Source organism: Neopsephotus bourkii, unplaced genomic scaffold (assembly GCF_033783945.1).
Source record: "Neopsephotus bourkii isolate Nb327-2 ecotype Australia unplaced genomic scaffold, CSIRO-AGI_Nbou_v1 NB_1749, whole genome shotgun sequence".
Lineage (NCBI taxonomy): Eukaryota > Metazoa > Chordata > Aves > Psittaciformes > Psittacidae > Neopsephotus > Neopsephotus bourkii.
The window spans coordinates 6,982,461-6,996,655 of record NW_026902223.1 but is presented as its reverse complement, the minus strand read 5'-3'; the positions used below and the strand labels follow the sequence as shown (position 1 = coordinate 6,996,655).

General features: G+C 58.9%; 1 protein-coding gene across 3 annotated transcripts in view; it reads left to right on the top strand.

Annotated features, from left to right (window-relative positions):
- Positions 1 to 1,500: 1,500 nt before the first annotated feature.
- Positions 1,501 to 14,195, top strand: part of CASKIN2 (CASK interacting protein 2) — a 28,873-nt gene continuing 16,178 nt past the window's right edge. The window contains exon 1 of one of the 3 annotated variants that reach the window (XM_061377116.1): positions 1,501 to 2,282. In XM_061377116.1, the coding sequence (XP_061233100.1) occupies positions 2,189 to 2,282 (94 nt within the window). In that variant the 5' untranslated portion in view covers positions 1,501 to 2,188. The remainder of the gene's footprint in view (positions 2,283 to 14,195) is intronic. The other 2 variants (XM_061377117.1, XM_061377115.1) reach the window with 2 other exon arrangements.

The window sequence follows — 14,195 nt, the reverse complement described above, 5'->3', positions numbered from 1 at the left end:
CCCACGGAGCCTCGTGTGCTCCGGGGGAGGCAGGCACCAGCACGGGGCTGTTTTCTAAGTGAGGCCGTGCAGGCTTGTTTAATGAAGGAGTGAATGGGCTCAGCGCCCTCACACACGCTTTCTGCGAGTGCTTTTGAAGAGCAGCACAGAGTTGGCTGCAGTGCACAGGGTTAAATGGAGTAGTTTGGAGGACGGTGAGAAGCAGAGCAGGAGGTTTCAGGAGGGGATTTGTTTGCTGGAAGAGGTTTGGTCCGAGTCAAGTGCTTGAAACTTCGTTGTAATGTAGATAAGGTGGTGTGGGTGCCCCAGGATGTGGGGAGGTGGCAACTGACCTCAGTGCCCCCAAACAGCCCCAGTGCCAAGGTGCTCATTGAGGGGAGCGATGATGGGGAGGGGAAACCCCCCAGTCTGGTGTTGGTCAGCATCCCCTTGTCCCAGAGGCTAAGCCAACACTGGAGGATCTCCCCTCTCCCTACACTGCTGCACCCCGGGGGGGGGAGGCTGGAGCACGGGGAGCGTGTGGGGGGTCTGTGCTCATGGGCAGCTTCCAGCTTTACCGTGGGTGGGCTGAGCAGCGCTGTGCCGTGGGACACCCCTTCTGGTTTTGCCTCTCCCGACCCAGGCAGGAGCTCTGTTCCCACCGTTCCCTTCTCTCCCCCGTGGTTTCCATCCTCAAAACAGTGACCTGGATTGCTGGGAGAAGCGACACTCGCTATTATATAAACGGCTGAGGGGGAGCGCTCTGGGAAGGGGTTCAGCATTCCGGAGCCATGGCTGGGGGTGCCAGAGCCAGTTCTGATCTGGTGCGGATCGGCGCAGGGGGGTTGCAGGGTGATCTGGCGCCAGCCATGCGGCTGGCACAGCAAGCGCTCCCTGCCCTCCTGCACGCACGCTCTTCCCGGGCGCTGGAGCAGCCTGCCAGACCCATGGCCCTCAACCAGGAGGGGTTTTCTCACTATCCAGTCTGGGCAGCCCGAGTGCAGCACACTGAGAGGTGTGAGCTGCTTCTGTGCCCTCCCTGGTGCTCCAGTTCGCAGGGATGTGGGCTTGATCCCGTTCACCTGAGCGTGGTTGTGCTGCTGAATTACACCCAGCTCCTCACATGGGCCTCCTCATGGACTGGTTAGAGTGTGTTGGGTCCCAAGGCACTGAGCTTCATGGCTCCGAGAGGGTGAGGGTTTATCCCTGCATGGGATGGGAATAGCGCCAGGCTGGCTGACCTGCTCCCATGGCCTGCAGGGGACTTTGGCTAAACCTCCCCAGCTCCATCCCTTGGGTGCTGCCACTGGGGAAGGAGAGGAGGGGATGCCATGGTGCCCCAAGGCCCATGTGCTGCCCTTAGGGAGGGGATGTCTCATGTCACCCCAGGGGATGGGGAAGGAGCTGTGCCCCCGGCCACCCCTAGCAGCACCCTCAGGAGCTCTCCTCGCAGGTTCTTCCCTTTCTGTTTAACAGGGATGAGCCAAGTCAAGCCAGCACTAAATATAGTCAAAGCATTCGTTCTTCGGTGTGGATACAAAGGCTGTCGCGACAGAGCCAAGAGGTAAACGTCCTTTGAGGGCTGACTCTGCTCTTCCCCTCCGCAGGTCCCGGGGCTGCCGCGCCGGGGCTCGGCCGTGCATGGGACTCCCCAGCGTGGCTGCAGCGCCGACGCCAAGAGGAATGCCGAAACGAAGGGGCTAATGAGCAGCAGAGAGGGAGGATCTATAACTTCCAGATGGCAACGAGCCCGTAATCCCTTTGGGAAGAATTAGGGACTCATCAGCGCAGCAGAGCCTGGCGAGGGGAGCAAAGCACGACACCTCCAGCTCCGGGAGTGCTGCGAGAGGCCAAAGGGATCCTGATGCTGACTGCAGTGGCCGTGCTGCGCTGAGCAGCCTGGCTTTGTCCCGTGGAGCCCATCCCTGAGCACTGAACTGTCTCTTGTTTTAATTGATCGCATGTTCTCCAAGCAAACCCCATCCGGGTCCTGCTCCTCCCGACACAGAAAAGGGCTCCTGCCCTTAACAGAAAGACTTCTTCCTTCTGGTTTTTATGTCCCATGGGATTGTAAAGCATCTTTCTTCTGGATTTCATCTCCCATCAAAGTGTGTTTTGAGGAATTAGGGGCTTATTCTCATGGCTTTATAAACTGCCAGGATCAGAGGGTGCCTGCCTTCCACACCACCACCACTCCCACTTGTCTGCGATGGGGCGAGAGCAGGAGCTGATCCAGGCCGTGAAGAACGGGGACATTCCTGGTGTGCAGAAACTGGTGGCCAAGATCAAGGCATCCAAGAGCAGTGAGTACTGGGGTGCGGAGCTGTGGGATCCCTCTGTCTGGCCGGGCACTGCAATCGGTACTGGGGTGTGAGTCCCAGCAGTGGGCTCAGTGCTGGTTCTAAGCACTGCAGCCCATGAGATGAAAGACTGGGCTGTAAGGGATTGTCCTGGCAGCGCTGGGGTTCCCCTTGGAACTCCAAGTGTGGTCTACTGAGCAGGGATGGGCAAAGGGGAACGGTGGTGGTGAGGGGAAGTGAAGCCACTTAGGGGAAACCCTGCTACAAAGGGTCTGTAGCGACTGCCTGTATTTACCTTGTGAAAAATCACCATCCCAGCCAGTGGACTGGAACCAATCGTCAGGCCTTGAGTTTCAGCCGGGTAATGTTTAACCCTTCAGCAGGGCTCTTTCCCTGCGTGTGTTCTCAGAAAGGTCAGCAGCCAGCACTGGGCTCATGGGGGTCCCCAGGGGCACCGGGGTCCCGCAGGCGCCGTGCAGTGTCTGGAGGACGTGGGGAGGGTGGAAAGGTGGAGGAGAAGATCATGGCCACGGTGTCCTTGCATGGAGCTGAGCTCTGGCTGTTTCTCATGACCTGCTAAGAGGAGGAAGCTGGGAGAAGTAAATAACAGAGCTCTGGGGTGGTGCGTGGCCAGGGGAAGGTGCACGGCGCCTGCCTGCGTTGGGGGTGTGAGACCTCTGGCCAGGGATGCTAGTTGTGGGGGGTCTTGTGGAGAGCTGTCCTTGGGGAGGGAAAGGGGGAGCACATCCAGGAGGGGAAGCCTTAAGGCTTCTTAGGAGTGGCTCAGGGCGGAGAGGCTGGTGGTGAGGAACAAGAGTTATGCTGAGGATTATGAACGTGAGAAGGGATCAAGTCCTCTGGGTCGGCACTGGAAAGCTTTGATTTGGGCCAGAGCTTTGCACGTCCCAACTCCCAGCGTTGCAGGGGGGCTGAGGGCCACCTCCTCCCACAACAGGGGTGGCTGGTGTCCTCTCCCCAGGGAAAGGGATGGGGTGCCATTGTCTCTGCTTGCTCAGGGGTCCCTGAGCTGGAGGGAAACGTTTCCCTGTGCCACTGGGTTGAAAGACATCCCTAAGGCAATAAATAACATCAGGCTCTGCGCATCCCACCAGCTGATGCAGCCCCAAGCTGCCGTCCCATGGCCAGCGGGCTGGGGTGCCCGTGGCAATCCTGCACACCCAGAGGGGTGATGTTACACTGGTTTCCTCCAGTCCCCTCCAGGAGCTCCCTCCCAGTCAAACCCTGTCTGTGTGCTTTCTCTCTGGTGCCTTCCCCTCCCTGCAGCCTTGGGGCACCCACGTGAACGTGCACTTCACTCCCCCGCTGCAGCGGCGTCAGCAGCTCCCTCTGCTTATTTTCACTCTATCCCTTCATAAGGAGGGGGATGCAGCAAGCCCAGACCCCTGTGAGGATGCTGTTTGATAGGGCTCCCATGCTGGACCTGTTGTGGGGGACTTGCCTGCTTCCAGGGGCTCATCCCCAGCATGGAGGGTACCGCTGCTCCCCATCCCTTCCAGTTTCCTCTCATGTGAGCGAAGCATTTGCCGTTCGTTAAAGCCTTGTCCATAGAAGAGGCCTTGATGCTGACTTTTATCGTTGTTTCAGATCCCTCTAAGAGTCCTTCTGCTGTCTCAGTGCATCGGGAGCTCGGGTGCTGTGATCAGCCCTCTGGGGCTTCCTGTGCCTAAAAAAGTCAGGGCGCGTAAGCAGAAACCAAGCGCCAGTCCCGGCAGCGGGAATTTCAGGGACGTGTTGTTTAACATTCACAGCGCAGAGCCCTCCTCCCGTGCAAGTGGGTCACAGCACCTATTATTACCAGACAGGGAGAAGGTTTTGGGGGCAGGAGCGAGGCAGGTATCCTGCCTGCAGGGAGGGCATGTCCGGATGATGCTGGGGTCAGTCTGCAGCCACCAAGGGGGTCTCCTCCAGGAGAGCTGGGCTGCTCCTGCCACCCTTTGCTGAAGGAGCAGCAATAGCAAAGGTTCTGCTTGTTCATTTCCTTCTCTCTCCCCTCCCCTCCGCCTCGGAGTGCTGGAGAGTTTAATTGAAATTGTTAACCAACCCGTCACGGCTTTGGCCTTTCTCCCTGGCCATCAATCACAGCCTGGGCTGGCTGCACTCACCAACAATGCACCCGTTGGCTGGGCCAGGGCTGCTGCTGCTGCACCGTGGGGCTGGGGCTCCCAGGGGATGTGAATGGAAAGACACCCCCCCCCACACCAAGACCGAGCTCCCATCCCTGGGAAGGGATGATGGCTTCTAGAGTGGGACAGCACCCAGTGAGGTTTGAGTGTCTGCATCCCTGGATGCGCACAGCTAAGGGGCAGGGGATGAGGGGATGCTGCGATAGGCAGGAGCTGGAGGACCCGAGGAGCCGGCCTCGCTGTTTGCCTTCCTCGAGGGAGTGGTGAAGGGTTTTGTTTAAACATGCACAAAGTGCAAAGAAAGGGCAGCAGCTGAGCAAACTGGTGTGAAACTCTCAAGGACAGGGAGCGAAGCCCTGCCAGGGCTCAGCTGCTGCCTCGGGGAGGTTCGGCCACCTTTGGGCAGCCACTTGCCCCCTTCCATTAGCTCTGATGGGGTTTTCCAGGCCTTGGATGGATGAAGGGCAGGAGTGGGTGCCTGGGACTTGGCTGTGTCTGGGCTGTGACCTAGCAAGGTGTTAAACACTAGTGAAGGTTGCAGGGTGTCTTGGTTGTATCCCTACGCATGGGTTGGTGCCTCTCATTGCTGCATCTGGGCAGCACAGGGCACTCCAGGGTTTTCCCAAGAGCAGTGCTGGCCCTCCAATGCTATCCCCTGTCTGGCTGGGTAGGAGAGGGATGCTGCTGCTCCATATGCAATAGGACCTCAGCAGGCAGATGTGGGATAACTCAGTCCCCCCCTTAAATTTCCTCCTAATCCCTAGTAGCTGTATCAGCTTAAGCCCTGAAGCGTGAGGTTTAATATCTCTCCTGTGATTTGTTATCCTTTGCCACCGGCGTTCTGTGTCCCTGTCTTCTGTAGAAACACCCTTTGTGTCCTGATGGGCTTTTTCCTTCTCTGAGCAGCAGCAGCCTCTGTTTGGGGGAGAAGTTGCTCCTTTTTGCAGTTTGGAGGTTATTTTGCAATGATGTTAGATACGGTTTTGTGCCAACCTGCAAGACCAGCATAGAACCATAGACTAGTTAGGGTTCCTTAAGGAAAGGACCTTAAGATCATCCAGTTCCAACTGCCTGCCATGGGCAGGGACACCTCACACTAAACCATGTCACCCAAGGCTCTGTCCAACCTGGCCTTGAGCACTGCCAGTGATGGAGCATCTATCACTTCTTTGGCCATGCCGTCCCTTGTCACTGGGGTGGACTGTCCTCGCTGCTGCTCCTCAGTGAGGTTTGTCCCAAGCCTGGGGTGCTGCAGCTACTCTGCATGGTTTTCCTGCGGGCAAACCCCTCGGGCAGGATCCTCATCGTTTCGGGCTCTGTTACCCCCGGTGGCTTTCCCTGCTGGTGATGCCCGGGCACCCTGCCCGCTGCTCCAGCCCTGCCCTGCGCACTGCAGGACCAGGCTCTGCGCCTGATGCCGAGCGTGTCCCTTGAAGCCCAGTTCTGAGGCCGCGCTCCAGGGGCCCTCCCTTGCTCTGCCTGACGGGCTGGACCGGCTCCGCCGCCGTGCGAGGGCCGCCACGGGCGCGCCTGCGGAGAGACGCCGAGGAGCAGCTCCGGAACGGGCACAGCTCCCTCTGCAGCCCCGGCCCCGGGACCCCTCCGCCCGCAGCGTGCCCAGACCTGCTCCGGAGCCAGCCCGCGGGGATGAATGGGGACGGGGGGAGAAAGGCTTCAGAGGCGAGCGTGGGGGGGTCCGTCCTCTCTAATAGCCTGGTGCGTTTTCCCATCTGCATCCCGGTTGTTGGAGCGCATGGGGTCGGGTTTTGCCCCTTGTTTTGCAGCTCTCTTCCCCAGGAAAGTAAAGCCCCGCATAGGCAGTGAAAGCAGTGAATTGCTTTTCAAAGCTGGTTTCTTAACGGGTGTTGTGTTTGGAAGGGGGCCCGGCTGCTGCCGGTGTGCCCGGAGCCAGGGAAAGCGCGGGAGATAAGGCAGGAGCAGGCAACGTGGCACAGGGAGATGGAGGAGTGCCGGGCATTGCATCCTTGGGGCACCCAGCCCCATGCTCCTCTGCGCCCCATCTCCCTGTGTTCACATCTCACCCTGTCCCAGGTCTGTATTTCAGTCCCCAGCCTTTGAAGACCATTGACAGGGCAGCCCGTGGCTTCTTGCTGTCAGCCTGGGCTACCTGCAGCTGCCTTTTCCCTGCCTGGGTAAAAGAATGGGATGGGGAAAAGGGCTGGTTCTAGGGAAGGGGGTGAGTGTGGGGTCTTTCAAGGCTGCTTCAGGCCGTGCTGCCTCCACTTGGGGGTGGCTGGGCAGCACTGGGGGTATCCCAGGGACTTGCCAGTCTCTCAGAGCCATGGATGGAGCTGGGCTGGTGGCCAAACCCAGTGTCACAGGCAGGAGGGCGAGGTTTGGGACAGGAGGGGGATTTCCACCCTTTGGGCACTTCCCAGTGACTCATCCCAGATGAGGGGGCTCTTCAGAGGCCGTTTTGGCTTGTCTGACCCAGAAACACGGGGCGGTTTGGATGACAACAGCTCAAAGGCAGACAGGGAGGGCAGACCTGAGCCAGGGAACACTGTGTGCCAGGCTGCCAGCAGCACATGGGCACTGTAATGGGGACGGTGCTCCCCAGGGCTGCACCCAGGCAGGGTAGGATGTGATAAAGCAAGGACACAACCAACATGGGCATCCTGTCCTTGAGCTGGGATTGTGGGGCTGGACCTGGTGCGTAAAGACTTTCTGGATGGCAGCAACCCATACAACAAGGCCCCATGGGTTTGATAGCATTGTGTGTGTGTCGTTGGCACTCCCACTTTATACCGTGTGTAAGCAGAGCTGCTTTGGGGTGAAACCATCATCGTGCTCTTCCTCCTCAGGGCTGCTGGATCAGAGTATCTTGGCTGTGACCTAGACAGGGGATGCAGCATCATCCCTGTGATCCATGTCGGCATCACTCCGGACACCTCTCCATCAGGAGATGCTGCAAGGAGGTGTTTTGGGGAAGGGGAGAGGGAATCATCAGATCCCAGTAGCGATTTACAGCATCCCTTGTGTGGAAGATGGTTTCCAGCCGGTCGGGAGCGCGCTCCCACACAGCATCACCCCATCAAGAGTTAAAAGAGGGGCTGGATGCCGTGCGTGTGTGTGTGCATGCACGCGCCCTGTTTTGTTTTTAAAAGCTCCTCTCTGGCCTGGATCCCCGCCAGAGCCGGGGCCGCCGCTGGCAAAAACTCCAGCAAAGGAGTATGAAAGGGGCAGAAACCAAATAACAATAAACCACCTTTTTTTTGGCTGTTCCAGCAAGCAAAGAGGGGGAGGGAGAAGCTGCGAGTATTCCAGCTCGTCCCAAATCATCCCATGCATCCCAAATCCCATTCTTGGCTTTGCCATGCTTAGGATGGAGAGGGCGAGACCTGCTTGAACCTTGAGGCTGCAACATCACCCGGGCAGTGCCGAGGTGTCCTGGTGAGTCACAGACCTGTCTGGAGATGCCCAAACTGCTTGGAAATGGCTCTGCCGGGATGATCGGGGAGGGGTTGGACATCTTCACCCATCCCTTGTTCCTATGGGGTGCCCCCGGGGCTGTGACAGCCTGGGCCTGGGGTATGCGTGGAGCTGGGACTGAGCACGGGGAGATAAGGAAGCAGGGAGAACCTGTGTGTGCAGCAGGTATGCGGCTCCTGCAGCATCCCAGGCCTGGTGCAACACGTCCGGCTGTGCTTCCGCCAAGCCGTGCCAGCGCCGCTCCCCGCATGGGACCCAGCCAAGGCTGTGCACAGAGCACGCAGCCCCTGGCGCCGCCGCCGAGCCCGGACCCTCATCCCGGCATCCCATGGATGCTATCCCAGGAGCCAGAGCCTGGATCGGTGACCCCGGTGGGCGGCTGTGCCGTGAGGGGTGAAAACTCCCTGGATTTCATAACAGGGCCGCAGGCAGGTGTGTTGTGTAAGGATGTCTGCTTGGGAAGGAGCTGGGAGCATGGCGCGGGTGCTGGGGTGCCCGGCACGGGGGTACCCCAATGGCAGGGCTGGCTCGGGCTCTGCCATCGGCTTTACTCTTGCTCCCTCGCATCATCAGTGCCAGGGTCCGGCTGGTGCTCATGTCCCACCCCCCTCACCTCGAGCAGCCCATCTCTGAGGGAGCTTTGAGTCTTGTTTCTGTGCCAGGATGGGTGCAGGGGAGCCTGAAGGGGGTTTTCCAGCTGGAGACGAATTGGGTGCGAACAGCAATAGGGAGGCGGTGGATTGGGAGCCGCATGGAACTTCCCCATCCATTGGTGTCCTTTCCCCCTGGGCAGGACACCCAGCTCACAGCCTGGTGGCCTATTGGGGACCTCACCAGCCCCACCACTGCGCTCAGCAGGCTCTGAAAGGGCTCAGCTCCTCCCCGGTGGCTCATCATTGACTTCATGGGGTATGTGGGTGCATGGGGGCCAGCACAGCCGTGGCAGTGGGGATTGTATTGGGCTGCAGCTCGGGATGCTCTGGTCAGCCTGAAACACTTCTGGTTTGGTTTTGTTGGGCTTACACAGGTTGCAGGAGCCCTCCTGGCTTCCCTGAATGAGCACCCATTAGTCTTGGGTCAAAAAGAAGGGAAACACTCCTCCTTACATGGGAAGAGGGTGCTGAACAGACAGAGGAGCTGCCTCTGATCCTGATCTGCATCCTCCTTGGTGGTGCTGGACACAGGCAGCCCCCTGTGTCAGAGCATCTGTCCCACTGGTTATATATAGCAGCATGTGCTGCGCTGCATATGGACATCCTGGAGCTGCTTCTCTATTACTTCCACCCCAAACCTGGTGTGGAGACACAGTGGGGTCCAGCTCTGAGCCCCCAGAGTGATGCCTCTGCTCTGTCCCTTACATCCTGCCCCAAATACCTGGATAAACATCTCCCAGGAGCAGTGCAGGTGGGTGCCCCATCCGGGATCAACACAGGTGCTGGGATGGGGATCAGCATGTGCCCATCAGCCCCAGCGTGTGTCCAGTGCCTTGTTGGCCAGGAAGGGCTGGTTTGCTCTCCTAGGGCTTTCCCAGCAGCACTGGCACAGCTTGGAAAGCAGTTTGCTGGCAAGGTTTGGGGATGGAGCATCCCACCGTGATTCCCTGGCTGGGGCAGAGGGCACAGGGGTGGCACAGTGCAAGAAGGGTGCCTTTCCCTATGATAAGGAGCCAAGGGAGGTGGGGGGCACCCTCTCATCCTCACCGGCACCCCGGGATGCTGGGGGGGTTTCCATGCTGAGCTCCCACGTCCTGCCTCCTGCCTCCGCCGCCAAGCCGGGCTTGCCGGGGCCGTTCCCAACACGCATCCATGGTGCTGGAGAGGCGTAAACAGATCAGGTTCCCGGCAGGGGTCCAGGGAGAGGGCAGGCCTTGGCTTGTGTCCCACCGCCCGCGGCCGGGCTGGGATGTGGGGAGCACCAAGGGAGGGTGGGGGATACCCTGGTGCAGGGGTCCTTGCGGGAGGCTGGGTATGGCCTTGGTTTGGTGGGGGGCCAGGGGTGCTGCCCCTGACTCAGTTCACCCCCAGTGCTAAGGTGGGTCTGTTCCTTCGGGGTTCAGAGGTGTTGGTGCTGCCCCAAACCAGTTTTTCTGTCCCTGCTTGGGAAGCCCATGGACTGGGAGTCCTCAGATCCAACCCTTACCTGATCCATCATAGAACAGTTAGGGTTGGAAAGGACCTTAAGATCATCCAGTTCCAACCCCCCTGCCATGGGCAGCGACACCTCGCTCTAAACCATATCACCCAAGGCCTCATCCAGCCTGCCAGAGATGGAGCATTCACAACCTCCTTGGGCAACCCATTCCAGTGCCTCACCACCCTAACAGGAAAGAATTTCCTCCTTATATCGAATCTAAACTTCCCCTGTTTAAGTTTGAACCCATTACCCCTTGTCCTATCACTGCAGTCCCTAATGAAGAGTCCCTCCCCAGCATCCCTATAGGCCCCCTTCAGATACTGGAGGGCTGCTATGAGGTCTCCACGCAGCCTTCTCTTCTCCAGGCATTCTGATGTGTTTGACCTTGCTGTAAATCAGCCCTTGTCCCTCCAGTGGTACGTGGGGGGGGACGGGTTTCGCTCCGGGTTGTCATTGTCCCCAGCTGGTCCCCAAGCAGCTGCTGGCAGGCTCCGGCATCCGGGCTGGGTGATGGGAGGAACCCACTGCCTGCCCTGGAGCAGCTGGGACAAGGGGACGGGGGCAGGAACGCGGCGCCAGGAATAGCTCAGCAGCCACTGAGGCCCCCACAGGGACAGCAGGATGGGCACAGGGTCCTGGTGTGGGGTCCTGCTTCCACCATGGGGATGGGGAGATGCTGCTCTCAGGACATGCAGCATCACCGACTGCTAAGTGTGTGTAAGAGATTGCTGCTTCCACGTGGGGACATGCATGGTGACAGAGCCGAGACCAGAGGCTGGTTTGTCTTGCTCAGGCTGGAGGAAGCTTGGCCCATGTCTGCTTGGGATGGACTCACTCCTCTCCCCTTCCCATCAGCAGCAGTGTGGAGCAGCCAGGCAGTTCCCACTTGCTTTGGTAGGCAACCTCGTGCAGGGGATGGGAGCAGCAAGGATAGATGGATGCGCTCTGCACCCTTGTCATCACCAAGAGGTATGGAGAGGGATCCTTCTCATCCCTTGTAGCTTGGGAGCACCAAGCAGTCCTTGCTGGGTGAGATCCTCTTGATCTTTCCCAGTGCAGGTGCTATGAATGAATGGCTGCAGTGGCACAGCATCTGTGGGAGCAGTTGCCCATCCAGCATCCTTTGGGACCAGCAGGAGCCAGAGGCCACGTTTAGTCTCTGTTCGGGTGGGAAGGAACCAGTTTGCTCAAGCAGCTGGGACCAGTTCAGATGGAGCTGGATAGCCCATGCATCATTTACTGGAAGCTGTAGGAAGCAGAGAGCCTCTCGCTTCGGTTTAGCAATAGAGTGTAGCAGCAGCACCCCCCGGGAGCGGAAACCCTTGGGTCCTAGGGAGGAAAACCCAGTCCCCAGGCAGCGTCTGCACAGATGGGGCTGTGTGTGTGTCCCAGGGGACCCCGCTGTCCTGTCCCTGTGCTGGTGGCAGCACCGGCTGCAGGGTCCCAGTGGAGGAAAGGCATCCGCAGGGTATTTTTAACCCCCAGCAGCAGGTCTGAGGCTCGCCCTCGGCTGCTCATTGCCCATGGGCTGGTGATGGGGGGGGAGCTTCGGAAGGGTCAGTTCCCGGCTGCTCAGGAAGGAGCAGCAGCACTTGAACCATGGACTGACCTGCTGGGTGACCTCCCCTCCCCTCCCATCCTGTGTGTGCCGTGCCCAGATTAGAGCAGCCAGGGTGGGGACAGCCGCTCCGACAGCTCCAGGTACACGGCAGCAGCTTCCCCGGGGCCAAACAGGGAGGATGGTGCAGGATCCCTGTGTGCTTTGAGCACCGGCCGTACCGGCTGGAGCAGCTCCTGGCTGCCTTGTGCCAGCCTGGCGCTGATGGGCACAGAGCACCATCGGTTTGCAGCAGCCCTGTTCTCCAGCATCGCTTGCCCCTAGGAGCTGCATGGTTTGCTGCTACCACCCAAACTGCAGCAGAGGGCTGGATGCTCGTTTCACTCCCTTGGCCTCGCAGGGTTTTGGTGGCTGCTCTAGTTTTTATCTGGGCCTCCTTAGAACCATCAAATAAATAGCTACGTGCTGCTCCTGAGCGTCCAACCCTGCAGGTGTAGGTGGGTTGCTGCGTCCCTGCCCGCCCTCCCTAATTAACTGTTGCTCAGCAAATCCAGACTCACTGACCTGCCCTAATCTTCCCGTGCATGGCAAGCCCTTAACTGCTGGCTCCTGCTGCCTCTCGTGGCCCCTGTGAGCCCATATCATGTCCATAGCCCTGGGGATGGGATGGGAGATGGTACCCCAGAAGCAGTACCCCCAGCTTGGATAGGGCTGTTTCCCTGGCTGGCAGCTCCCTCTGTGCCCACACTCACACTGCTCTCACCGTCCCCCTGCATCCTGCTTCCCCTTTTTCTTCCTCCCATTGACCGTGTACCGGTTGGATTATTTTTCCCCAGATGCTGCAGTCTGCAGTTTTCCCAGGTTGAATCTGCCTGGGTTTGTTCTCCTAATCTCTCTAAGTCCCTTTTGTGTTATTCCTGCCCTCATCCCTCTGTTGTGCATCCTCCAAGGATTATATTAATGCACCGTTGGCTCGGTGTCACATCAGTGAGGATGCAGAGGGGATCTGTAGGTGCAGAACCCCTTTGCCTGTGTACCTTGGGAGTACTGGAGCCCTGCAGCCCCTTTCCTGGCTCCCAGTTGGAACCGGTGTGGAACCAGTTGAACCTGAACTGAGGTGTGTTCATGCTGGGCAAACTGCTCTGCTGGTCACCGTGTCCTGCAGCCCAGGGGTGGCTCTGGCCCCAGGGTGTACCCAGTGATGCACTGTGGGCGCAGGCAGAGCTCACACTTGGCCGCTGGCCCCTGCCGCTATCGCCCCATCTCTTCCCGCTCACTTGGGAGGCGTCCTGTCCTTTCGGAAGGATGGGGGAAATGGAAAAGGCTCCACCTCTTCCCTGGGCAAATACAGCTCCTCTGAGTTCATATCCTGGAGAGCGGAATAGCCAGGTCCCAGCAGGGATGGTGACTTCACCTCCCGGTAACGCGTTTCCCCGGCCAGCTGGGAAAGGAGCCTTTGCATCAATGAAGGAGCCACCCGGCTCCACACCCCCAAAGCCTTTCCCAGCTCTTCCCATCCTGGCCGGGGCTGGGGGATGCATTTCCATGGGGAAGGGGTGTTACTGCTGCCCCTTGCCAGGGGAGCAGGGCTGGGGCGCAAGGAGTGTGAACCCCCACATGAGTGGGGAGAAGGGGAGCGAGCACCATTCATCACACCATGAGCTTCTGGGGGTCTCAAAGCAGGAGCATGTGTTTGGATTTGCAAGGGATGAATCCATCCCCAAAGGACTCTTATGATGCTGTTTCCCCTCCTTAGCATTTGCCTCCTCCATGTGGCCGTCATACCTTGGGGGTGAGAGGCAAGAGCTGCACCTTCTTCCCAGCTGCGTGGATGGGGATGGGGTTTCCGACTCTGTTTTCCTTTCATTGTTCTGGGAGCCTTCCCTTTGAACAAGCTGCCTGTTTTTTCCTGCTTTTCTTGGGATGGAAGCAATGGGAGGGAAATTGGGGGTCCCGCCGGGGGTCCCGGTGCGGCTGGGCTGGGGCTGAGCGCTCCATGTCAGTGCTGTGCAGGGATGCTGCCCTTCCTGCTGCCAGCCTCTTTAAGGAACTTAATTGTTGGATTTTCCCTGGGAAAAAGGCTCCCAGCCTTTCCCAGAGAAGGAAAAAGGCTCCCAGTTGACTCCATGGTCCTGCTGCCATGTCCCCTTCGCCTGTCATGGGTCCCTAGCCCAGGGAGGAAGATGCCTTGGAGCTCTCAAATACCTCTTGTCCTTTGCCATCTCTTGTCTTCACCATCATCCATTGTATGTGAACACATTACAGGACAGGAAAGCTTAAAGGAGGAGAAGGCCGAGCTGAGGAGGGAGGCAGAGCTGTCAACAGAGACAGCTTGGGCTCTGCATGGCTGTAAGCCCTAACATTTGGGGCTCAAGCAGGGGTTAATGGTGGAGGCGGTTGAGGTCAGAGACAAGCAGTGTGTGTTTTGGAGTGGGGATGCTCACAGTGCAGGGATGCTGTGTCCAGCCCTCAGGATGCTGTGAGGAGCTGCCAGGAGCTCAGCTCCTGATGGGGTTAATCCAGCTGGATCCAGGCTCCCGAAATTGGGAGTGGGGTTTGGGTGCAGTGGTCGTCATGCAGCATCAAAGCAGGCAGGGCTCCGGTCAGGTCCCACTGGGTTTGGAAGGT